This window comes from Argopecten irradians, chromosome 3 (assembly GCF_041381155.1).
Source record: "Argopecten irradians isolate NY chromosome 3, Ai_NY, whole genome shotgun sequence".
Lineage (NCBI taxonomy): Eukaryota > Metazoa > Mollusca > Bivalvia > Pectinida > Pectinidae > Argopecten > Argopecten irradians.
Window position 1 is genome coordinate 34501906 of NC_091136.1, and position 12734 is coordinate 34514639.

Below are 12734 nucleotides of genomic sequence, written 5' to 3' on the forward strand. Positions count from 1 at the left end.
TTTCCTGCTGTACATGTGTGTACACAAATGAATTTTGTTTTTCTAGGCACATATATGCTACATGATTCCTTTCTGTTGAACCTTATGTTGATCTCATTATGTAAATGAGGATTTAACTTCCTGTTGTAATTTCCTTGCCATCTTGTCTGATCACAGCCCAAGGCCTGGAGACAATGTTTTGTAGTATGAACAGTAGTATGACTACCAGCCTACAGATAGCCGAGGAATGTCTAAAAGAAGACCGAGGCAAACCTATGAAAGGTCGTGACGACAGCCTCGGTGATGACGGGGGCCAGCAGTTTGAAGGCGTTCAGAAATTTGCTCAGACTATTGATTCAGGTAATGTTTCCTGGTTGAAACTGAAATTGATTGAAAGCTGCATTTTACACATGTTCACATGTTTTGAAGCAAAAGTAATATATTGCATCCAAAATATTTTGGGAATGTGTAGATGAATATTGTTGAATCAAATTGACAATTGTTTAACACTATGTTTCAGTATTGTGTAGAGTCAAGGTTACTTTAGTGGACACTGTGATACGATTGGAGCACCTCCCAAACAGTGCAGAAACAGGTGTGGCACTAGAAATCAGGATAAAAAGGTATGTAAACCTTCAATTAATATTGCCAACCTTATTGAAATGAATGACTGTCTAAAAGTAAGGATAATTATATGAGCTTATTCCATCTTTGCATATTGCAGAGTTAGCTCCCTTACGGGTAGGTATCGATTGTTACGTCATTATTTTGTGAGCACAATTCAAGTCGTTTTCTCCAAAAAGTATGATGTTACGCTCACAAACACACGACGTCATAATCAATACCTACCCGCAAGGGTAGATAACCCTGCAATACATAAATACAGAAACAAAACGCTGTTTGTCTCCTATTTGTCAAATTCATATTTTATCGAAAAAATGTAGACCAAGAAATATATGTGGGTTTTTTTAAGGCAAGTTCAGAACACTAATTTCCAAATTTCGGTCTGGCCAAAATATAATTTTAACAGAGATAGGATATATGTCTCTAATTAGTGATAATTTTTGAGTTATAATCAGTCAGTTATGTAGTGGAAATTTTGAAATTTTGTGTTTTTACCTCACGACATGGAAAAATTGTAGTACTGTTGTTAAAGCTGAAAATGAAATCTGTGTAAGGAATGGATGACAAGGATAAAAATAATACCTGGTAATTGTGGTGCAGTGGGACTAGAAAAATGATTTATAACTTCCTTGCATTATTTTAATGAAAATACATTGGGGAGACAGTTGTTGTCTTCATGAGTTGTACAGTCAAACCTCGATGTATCGAAGTTCAAGGGACCGTCAGAAAAATTTCGAAACATCGAGACTTCGAATTATTCGTGGTTGAAATTAGACCTATGTTTATTTTATCATGACCAACTGTAGTAGTTGTGTACATGTCGTCTCCGTTCCGTAAACTTTATAATCATTGTATTTACCACAAGCAAAACAATATAAAAACGAAGTATGCAATTAATCACATGTATGCTATCGTTTGCAATACATATTCATATTATAAACAAAACTTGCCATGTGTTGGTGACTATTTATAAGCGATGGTTAATATTGCGGAATGAGTATAAAAATGAAAACACGTTGTAAAATGAAACTAAAAAGGAGGAACCGAAAGCGCTACAACACCTACAAAATACTTTGATTTGGAATGATCGGTTTGCTCCAGTCATTATGCCAAAGTTTTTTGCAATGTAACAGTTTTGAGTATGAGTTACTAATAATGTGGCTCGCTTTTTACCGTTCCGTAAATTCTACAAACCGCTACCAATGGCGGCGGCGAACATCAAAAAAAACTAACTGTATCTTTGCTGTACTAATGATTTAATAACGCAGCTTGTAAAAGCAAAGCATCGGGTATCTGCCTGATTAGTGATATTAATTATCTTGATGATATCAAGCAAGCAACACAAGCTGTCATAATCCCTATTGTCCAGCAAAGGGCCGTCGCGAGACAGCTAGGTGTGACAGCATGCAGCGGGGTATAACACCTGTTCTGTACAAGTAAATTTTTATTCGAATCATCGAGTGTCAGTTACCTATGATTCTATAACAAATGGTCCATGAAAAAAGTTTGATACATCGAGAACTTCGATTCATAAAACTTCGATTCATACACATGTTAGTTAGTAATGTTATATAGTGAAGAAATTCGGAACCAGACAAAAAGTTCGATACAGCGAGAAATTCGATTCATCGGAGTTAGAATCATCGAGGTTTGACTGTATATGCATTGGTGTTGCAGGATGGAATACTTTGATGACATGGCTGAGGGGTCGTCGGTAGATAACCCAGAACTTTCTAAGAATTGGGAACCAGCTGCCGTAGCCCACAAGAATTTTCTGATGGAGGGTTTACATATCCTGATTGATCACTTCTCCCGTAACTCAAGGCCTCACAGTAGTCACTCGGACTCCTCATGCTCATCACCACAGGTAAGTTTTATATGGTTTTACAAAACTACTCACTGCCATTGAAATAATGTGACTTTCTACTGTTGCATGCTATAACAACATATTGATAGTTCTCAGTACATAGATAATCTTGAGAAATGTTGTGGGTTTCTTTTCAGAACTATGAATCTGCCACCAGTTCACCATTAGGTCCTCCAAGAAATGTCAACCAATCATCAGAAGGTTCAGAATCACAAGACCAGAATGAACCAATCCAAGTAGCTGTAGTTACAGGGAAGACAAGTTTGAAATTGAAAATCAAGCAAGCTGATTCTGTCACTGGACCAAAGGTAAGAAACAAACATACAATGTGTATAACATAAAAACGTCCCATCATATCACGTCCTGTCTACTCAAGATTTTATAATGAGACAGGACATTTGTCTTGCAGACATTTCTGGTTAATTAGATAAACTAGTTTCAAGTTTTTGTTCTGCAACTTTGTGATCTTGAGGTCATTGAATTGGTATCATATGGCATTGTAAAAGTTTGAGTTACCTGAGTATTCAAGTTTACTTTAAAACTACTTTCAAAGATCGATTGGAAGCAACAAAATATTTCAAAACAAGCAATAAATTCCTTGTTTAATCTTTCACAATAAGTTTTTAGTTTCAACTGTATGCATTAAAACACATTTATAACAAACATGCTTACAACAAATTCATGGTTGTAATATAGTAATTTTCATTTGATTCCCTTCAATGTTACAAGGTATTTGATATGTGTATAATGGTCTATGCTTGATATGATGGAGTTATTTTTTTGGTCCCCAGAGGTTCGTTATAAATGTTTTGCTAAATGATGTTGAAGTTAAGATCTTAAACAATCATGATGTATAGAAAACAGGAAGATATTGTTTTAAATTTGTGTTTGCTAGTTGGAGACAGAAGTGGAGCTTGGTGCCCTACACATCCTGCTAGCTCCAAGACAAGTACACTCTCTACTGGAGATTATGGAAGGCCTTGTCTCCCCAGGTTTGTTCTTTGTCCCTGCCGTAAAATGATGTACATGTACTCTCAACAATGTCTGTCCTGTCTGTCTCATCCTTATTTCATGCAGATGTCATGGAGATAATTGAAGTTTTAAAACAAAATTCATTATTTTAAGATTTATGTCTTCTTTTTTTACAATTCATCAATTATATAATACAAAATATTGTTAATTTGAAAACATTAACATTTGAATGGTCACATTGACAAGAAAACATTATATAAGGATTTATCTTATAATATAGTAATTCATAATACTAAAGAGACATACTTAATTGTAGTTTTTGAAAATGAAACTAACTAATTATATGTTAAAAAATATTATTTTTAATGATCTCATCAAGCCTTCTGATTGTGATATATTACAAGGCATGTTTGACTTTATGCCGACAAAGTCTGTGTAATCCCCATTACAGGTACAAATGAAGCAGCCAAGAGACGTCATCAAGGAAACAGGAACAAGCCAATGTCTGATGAGGACATGCAGAGAATCGAGAGAGAACTTCAGAGACAGATGATGGAGGGGCGTGTCCAGTCTCACAAGAAACCATCGTTAGAGTCTAGGCCGTTAATGGGCATGCATGACATCATGACTAGCTCAATGGGTCAGTGGTTCATCATCACATCTTTATGACCACTTTTAGCATAAAAACATATCACAAAGTTCTAAATTACTTATATTAGTTTTGAGTTTGAAGAAGAAATTGAAGGTTTGAAATACATGTATACTAGATTCTTTGATTTATAGTATTTAGATAGGAATACAACAAACAACAGATGCCATATTTTTAGTGTTTTTCTTGAGTTATAATTGGTCCAACAAGGTTTGTCATTCAGTGTTAATATAGTATTTGATTGTTCCAGCCTCCAGCTATAAATCATTTTATGGTAAAGTATCAATCCTTTACGGAAGTGATATGGTCGCTAATCCCATCCTGCATTCTCCTCTGTAGTGGCAATCTCATGGATGTGGATTTCTTGTAGATCAAGTTCTTAAACATTGATAATAGTTTGTGAAGATCTTTATCGGTTACTGTTATACCATTGTCTAACTCTACACAAACAGCATTTTAACAGTCAAATTTTATGATATACATGTACATTTACATGCCAACAGAAGAGAAAGACAATTGTTTGTAATATTGTATGTCTCTTTAACATCACAGAAAAAAATCGCAATGATATTGGATCTCTGTCTGCTAGAATGAAATACTTACCTCTTCCTTTGCCTGGGCATTCTCCTTCGAGCTTGACACAGTTACACACTAAAGTAACACAATATCAAAATGATTGTCATATCACATCATACACATCCAACCTTATGATACTTTCACAGTTTTCATACAATCATTTTATTCACTCTAAAACACCAAGCCTGGTGTGTCTTCATCTTCATCTGTTACCTAAATTTTATGTACTTAGTTCCTATGTTCAAAGTAAATACTGTACTATTAAATTGTTACAAAAGTTTTTCTATCATTCAGTATAAAAATTTTTAAACTTTCTTTCTGTCAGTTGTTTCCTGATATACTTAGATAACTATTTATCAAACTTGACGTATGTTATATGCAATACTTTTGCTTGTTCTTTTAATAAATTTAATCATTTGTTTGAAAAGAATACCAAGATATTAATATTCTTTGATAATGTGTATTTCATTGATGAATTAAGAAGTTTGAAATAGAGTTTTGCAAAAGAAAGTGTGTCACCTTTATTTCCATGTTCTCAGGGCTACCCATGGTAATTTGCACTGATATATTTCTATCTATCCTTTTCAGATTAGCAATAGTAATTTGCCAAGAAGATATTCAATTTAAAATTTCAGTTTAATGCAAAACCTTATTGGCAAATTGCCTTCTAATGATTTGAGTGAAATTGAAAAGAATCATGTCAAAACATTGAAAATCAATTGAAAACTTGATAAACATTCTATCATAGCTATAATGCTTTTCATAAAATATAAAATAATAAGGTTAGCCAAGCTGCTCAAAAATAATGTTAATTTTTTGTGTTTTTGTTTCAGATGAAGAAGACTGCTATTTTTCCCTTAATCCTGCAGGGAAGAGCATAGACATGGAATCATCAATATCTAGTAACTTTAGTTTGACCTCCAATAGAACGGCCAGCACTGTGACATGTAAGTATTGAAATGTCTCTGATATTCCCTCTGTCACTCCACCATCAATTTTTTTTTCTTGACTTAAAATTTGGATATTTTATACACCAATTGAAGAAAAAGTTAAATGCTTATTTCTTTAAAATGTATGTAAAGATTAAAATTTTTATTAAAATTAGTATTTTGAAGCATTACAGGTCATAATTAGACAAGTAATAAACTTGCCATACCGTCAGCAGATCAGATTCCCATGTTGCTAGGTCAAAAGCCTGAGTTTTAATTGCAACTGAAAAAATTGAAAGGATTACATAGTTCCAATATTTGGTTATGTTGTACTGCATATGCTTTTAATTGACTGTGCTAATCTTTCCTTTGGTAAACAGGTCGTCAACCTACCAGCAGCCGAGTTCCTCGCAGAGAGCCAAGCCATTATAAGTCAAAAGGTAAGTACCTTATACTTGTGATCAGAAAGATCCACCACTGCTTCAGTACACATGGTACAACACAAAGTCATATTCATCTGACAGCTTACGGATAACATTTGGTCACCTTGTCCTCAAGGTGAAGGAATGCTGGCTCACTCGATCTCATGTCTAGTGGAAATGATTCTATTGATGTTAACAATGCAGATAAGCTCCACTGTGAAATGTAATTTTGATTTTAAATGATGTGAGCTAATTGTTTTCAGGCTTAATGTCTATTCTATGATTGATGTATAATATGTGCTGTTTCATAATTTCTGTGGTCTTTGGTAGTTGGGACATATTCTTCAGGAAAATTATGTTGTCAATTTGTGTATCATAATTACCTTCACCTCGAACAGACTACAGGTATTATATTACATTTTGCATACATACAGGTATGAAGTGATTACGATTGTTTTGTTTTCAGATACCCTACAGAGAATCCTAGATGACCCGAGCGCGGAGCTGTGCCGCTATCACCTTAGACTCACTTTCTTCTCCATATCCATCCTTCACGAGAATCCACGCCCTGTCCTCGGCGAAAACAGTGAGCACTCCACTCAGAAAAACAAAATGAAGGGGATTTCAGACTCATTCTTTAAGCGTGTATTCACCTTCCTTCCTGCTGGTAAGAGTGAGTTGCGAGAGATGCGGAAACACTTCGCCGAAGCCTTACACTGCGATCACCTTAGGTGCGTATTTATGTACAGCATGATTTGTACATGTAAACACAGTAACAGAATAATGCCTTTTCCTAAATGCTATATCAAGTCCTATTTCTTGAAACAAACTCAATTCAAAAACAGATACAAGTCAAATTGTTCCATTTTGAATACACAGTGCTATAGTTTTAACTTAAATTGGGGCTTTTGGTTTCAAGCCATTCCGGCCAGGGGGCTTGGAGAAATACACAGAAACTGTTTCAATGTTCATGTAGTGTCTACTCTTGTCTGATCTGATGTATAAAGTATTATGATTAGTATAGAAAATCTGAACAGTTTTATTTGTTGGTGAACATATATGTTTGACTCTCTTGCAATGTAATATCTGTTCTGATGTTTGCAAACATGTTCTGTCATAAATGATAATAAATTTGGGGACATCTTTTAAAATCCTAAGTATTGTGATTCTTAGAGTAGAAAAATTGTTTTTTTTATTATAATTGCCTATTGATAAAATAAAATTTATATTGAAATACATTGGGGTAACATCTTTTCCTTTAGGAGGTTGCATATGCACATTATCTCCAAGGCCATATTATCAACAGTACTGAATTTGTCTATAATTAGTGCAATCTACAGTAAACTCAAAAGTTATTCAACTGGCCTTACAGTGTATTCTTCTGAATAGTTTAAATTCTTCTCAAGTTTAAAATTCTCTATATTTTTTTTTTTGTGTGGATCCTCAGCAATGTGAATGTTTCTGTAACAGGTTTGTCGGGAAGCCATTGAACCTGGACTGTGTAGAGAAGACTGTACCAACACATTACAGTACAACAGTAGAACTCACCATTGGGTTGTTTGAGGCTGTTGAATGTCTATTTGACCGCAGAAATGAAAGTATGAAACCAGAGTACACCGAGGTTAGTCTTATTCTCTTTAATTCTTTCACAAAAGCCATTTCGCTCAGCTCCACTTCAAGCTTTTCAGCAACCATGTATTCTTTCACTGCTGTTAGTTCAACTTGTTACAAGGACTGGTTAGGTTACACCAATTGTGCAGTGTCTACTGTTCATGAAACTTTTTCTTTTAAATACTTTAATGTCAATGTCCTGAACAGCTGTTCAGATTTTAAATAGTTAGAATTTGCTGCTGTTGAGCATTGGTTGTTGGGAGATCATAAATTTACATCAGTCTATAGCTTGATGCTATAGGTGTACGGAAATGGAGACCAATCCTTTAAATGTCTAAATAATTCAGCTGGAATTATGAATGAATTATAATTTATTTGTTTTCTTGGCCTTTGTTTCTTCTCATTCAACCAATTACTAATGTTTTGTCTGTATACACTTGTGCATAAAGGGAGATAACTTAATTGTATTAATAAAAACAAATTTGTACTGTGAAGGGAGACAACTACTAATGCCTTAATGCAACAGTGATCAAGCTAACAGTGTAGGTCTATGTTGGTATATCCTAATGCAGGGATTTCTCTTAGTCTAAAGTATAATTTTGTGTTTCAGTTTCTGACATAAAAGTTTTACAGTTCACTTGCTTAATAACATTATGAGTGTCCTGGGTCAGTGTTAACGTTGAAAAGAAGAAAAAAATAACATGTCAAATGAGCAAAAAGCGTTTGATATGGCTAATATTTCCAAGTGATTTTACACACATTGTCTGCTTACTGATAGGTATATTTACTTTGTAATGCTTATGTAACACACTACTCTGCCTCTTATCATTCCATTTCTACTTGAATTTCACTTTCTGCCTCATTCATATAATTAGTCATGCTTCAATCAATTTTAGTTTGCAGCACATAATCTTAGCATACTTCCTGCTGGACTTTGTATTTAGATTCAGCCACTTTGTTGTAGAATGTTCATCAATAGCTAGGGCTTGAGTAAAGACATATTAGCATGACATTCTTGTTCTGTTTGGCTTGATAATATGTACAGCAAAACATGGTTACAACAAACATCTGTGGACCAACGGAAAATGTTTCATTATAAACATAGGTTGTTATTCACGTATCATTAACATTACATAGGAACCCAGATGGGGAATAAGTACTATAATGTTATAACCATGAATTCATTGGTGTGTTAGTTATAAACATGGTTTATTGTAAGATAATCAATTATTAAAAGAAACATATAATATGATATTATAACATTTTAATTTGATTCCATGGTTGCACGATCGGTCATGATATAAATCTCTGTGATTACAAAATTTAAATGAATGTGATTGAAGATATTGTCTCAGAAACGTAGAAGTTTAAGATTATTTTCAAATGAAAAATTCTTCATAAAAAAAAAATTGCCAAGGGATAATGATGATAGAATAAGATAACAAAAATAATGAGTGACATATGTATCAAAGACTAAATTGATGAAGTTTGACAAGTGATATAACTATAAAAGAACTGGTTATAAAATTGCAAGAATGTCATGACCTCATACAACCTGTGAAGGTATTTATTCTATCATACGTATACATGATAGCATTGTATAAATCTAGAAATCGTCCGGATAATGAAAGTTTAGGTTTTGTTGGTTTTCAGTCAGTGTAATTGATGCATTAGTCTGCCTTGGAGCTGTACATTTGTTATATTTTACATGCTAGTGTGCACATAAACCTGAGTTAAATCTGTCAAACCCAGACATCTTTGTCATTTGTTTTAAAGATACAAGTGTATATTGATATCATCAGTCACTGAATAACAAATTATATTTTATTGATAACATCTGCTAGCTATCCTGCTTCAGACATTGAAATTTGTGGAAAATCTGTTTTAAAAAAATGATCCTTTCCAAATTCTATAATGATAGAATGTATTTGATGTAAATTAGGTACTTGTATATTTGATGTAAATTAGGTACTTGTATATTTGATGTAAATTAGGTACTCGTATATTTGATGTAAATTAGGTACTTGTATATTTGATGTAAATTAGGTACTTGTATGTTTGATGTAAATGAGGTACTTGTATATTTGCAATATTTAAGCTTTAAAGACAAGGTTATATTTTGCAATTCCTCATTCATAAGTTTTAAACATAATTATGACAGTTTTAAGTCAAGAGATGCAGGTAATATATCAATATGGAGATTATTCGTGTAAATTATCTTGATTTTGACCTTTGCATCCTGTACTTCCTTAAAGCAAAAATGACATAAACAAGTGTGATTTTCTTATATTAGTCTTAATCTCGAGTAACATTTTATTTTGACATGTAAAAAATCGTAATTGTTTTATGCTTTTAATAGTAAAATGTATTAAGTAAATTAGATATTTTTACCTGAAAAAATTATAGAAGGAATTAAATTTAAAATAGCTAATATATCAGTGACTCATTGTTTTAGCCAATAAATTAAAAATTGCATTGAATTAATTATCATAGAAGGGTGGGGTACCTCAGTAATGAAGATATAGGTGGGGTCCTCGAGTAACAGCTGTCGATAGAATTCCCTACTGATGAGTGTACTATCACTACTACATAACGATATCCTATCTATTGATCACAACATTTACACCATATATCTACTGGCTCATTAATCAAGGGTGATCAATGCAACTGTTACAGTTCTCTGATAGTGGCAAAGCTTCATAAAGATGATCAGCTACCGTATAGGAAGTTCATAAATATTTTAGTAGGAAATACATGTACAATGCGGCATCCTACTAAAAAAGATATTGCATTCTTTGATGTTGCATGTTCTACTTGTAATCAAAACTATACACAAGTAATAAAGAACTACATGACTGCATTACAATCCTCAGCTACATTTCTCATTGATGATCACAAAATTTAGCTTGGCAATAAAAATTATATTCCTATTTTTATGCAATCATGTAAATTATATTTCATTTAAAGTCATATATGATTCATAAAATGCTACCTTATAATCAGTTTATATTTAGTTTTTGTTTCACTTTCATTTTCGCCATAAACATTTTAGTTGCATATCATTATAAATACATAACTATCAAAATCAATGGATGAGCTGACCACTTGTGTTCAGAATGTGTGTCAATCTTGATAACCCAAACTTTATTGGTCCATTTATATAAGGCTGTCTTGTTTAGATCTATTATTTAGGGCAAGTAACATGTGTCATCAAGTTAAAAATAGTCATTGAATCACCTTACTGCTATATGTATATTTATCATTGTGAACGGACGGTCAAGGATTCGGAAAAACCAGGATTTGTAGGACTTTGTGCAGTGGACATCTGCCAGCCCGAGGTCACATCAACACATGACTCATATAAACAGTATACATGTAACCATGGTTACCAGGTGTTGACACAAATAATTGCTAGTTTCACACCTGGTTGGCATGGTATTATCCCTAATACAAATAATGGAAAGATTATCTTTACAGTGTGCAAATTATGATTTATTAGATAAGTTTAAAAATAGCTACCTGGTAACGAGAAAATCGTTCAGCAGCTGTTGTAGCTTTGGCGCTGTGTGTGAATCAATGAAAACTGACAGGAACACAACATACACAATGGGATAAATATAAACCAGTGGCAGTATTCAATAATAAATCTCTGTCCAGTATATGATCTAGACACAGGATCATTTCTGATAAAAAAATATATATATATACGGTACTAAGTCTAAAATGGCTATTAAAGGACAAAGAAAAGAAAAAAGGTGTTTATGTATGCACAAGTCCAATTGTGTTGAAATCAGCAATTTTGAATAAAAAGCAGTTTTAAAATAAGTGGTCTCTATATAGAGGCGGCCGCTGAAGCAGGTTTTACTGTTATTTAAATTATCAAAAAATGAACATCAAAGCTATAAAGGTCACAATGAAAACATTGCACTAGCTACCAGGTATATCTACACAACTAATCAAGTTAAATGCTACTCAGTACAGTATGTATAATTTCTTGTATATCTGCATTAACTGTGACCAATGTCTTAACATCCTACATATCTCCACTTATAGGCTGGGTAAATTTAAAGCATTAATTGAGCCCACCTGTGATCTACTCATTCTTAAAACCTTAAAACTGATGATACACCCCAGTATATACAATGACCTTGACCTATGAAGTAATCTTATGACAGTCAGTAAGGTAAGTGAGTCAATACCAGTTATGGGGTGTTCTTAGTGTGGGTGTGTGCGGGTATGTAACCGAGATCTGTTGTCGCGTTAACATTATAGTCACATTTTGTACTTAAAAGTCCTATACAGGTAAACATCTTACCCACACTGTAATGTTGAGAATCGGAAAAGTCTCTTGTGTACATTTTCCGTTTCAATACCCTGTAAATATTTACACCTACTTAGAAAGGTATGGCATCACCTAGAACTGGTAGAATCTTATATATATACATCATCATGATTTTATGGTTATCAGGGTTTACAATTCTCAAAAAAAAATCTATTCTTACCCAGGTATTCATTACTCATATCTGGTACCAGGAAAGGTATATGACATCATTTAGTTCATGCAGTCTTATCACTGAATCCTATATATATATATATATGTATATATATCATTATGGTTTTATGACTATCAGGCTTTACAATTCTCAAAAATAAAAAAAAATAAAAAAATTATTAATTCTTATACATTACTCTTATATCCGGTTCTAGGAAAGGTATGACTTCACATTATATTGGTAGAATCTTAGTCATAGACAATCATGATTTTATGATAATTAGAGTATACAATTCTCAAAAAATCAATTCACATCCGCATTTTGTGTATGAAGGAGATTCCAATAGATAACTGAAATAAGTCCTCAGAATACTCATTTTACTGGTGTATATGTGATGTAGTGTATATGTGTGATGTAGGATTTATATCACTGTCAGGTGAGAGAAAGCTAGTTTGTGTATCTGAGTGAAAAAAGCCCTAGGATATAAAACTAAAAGTCCCCTGATTCCTATCATAGCCTCTAATCTATCTGATCAATTACATTTTAAACGCTGACAACAAGACATTTTGTGTAATTGATGGTGAATTGATGTTTTTTTCTGTGAACTCCTCT

The 12734-nt window shown here is 33.2% G+C and overlaps 1 protein-coding gene across 1 annotated transcript in view; it reads left to right on the forward strand.

The window, feature by feature from the left end:
- The window catches only part of LOC138319644 (autophagy-related protein 2 homolog B-like), a 65764-nt gene that overhangs the window by 2443 nt on the left and 50587 nt on the right, over positions 1–12734 (forward strand). Inside the window, 11 exon segments of the mRNA XM_069262793.1 lie at positions 157–339; positions 500–602; positions 2281–2470; positions 2608–2778; positions 3366–3462; positions 3894–4082; positions 4342–4365; positions 5501–5614; positions 5977–6036; positions 6485–6749; positions 7489–7639. Of these exon segments, the coding sequence (XP_069118894.1) occupies positions 157–339; positions 500–602; positions 2281–2470; positions 2608–2778; positions 3366–3462; positions 3894–4082; positions 4342–4365; positions 5501–5614; positions 5977–6036; positions 6485–6749; positions 7489–7639 (1547 nt within the window).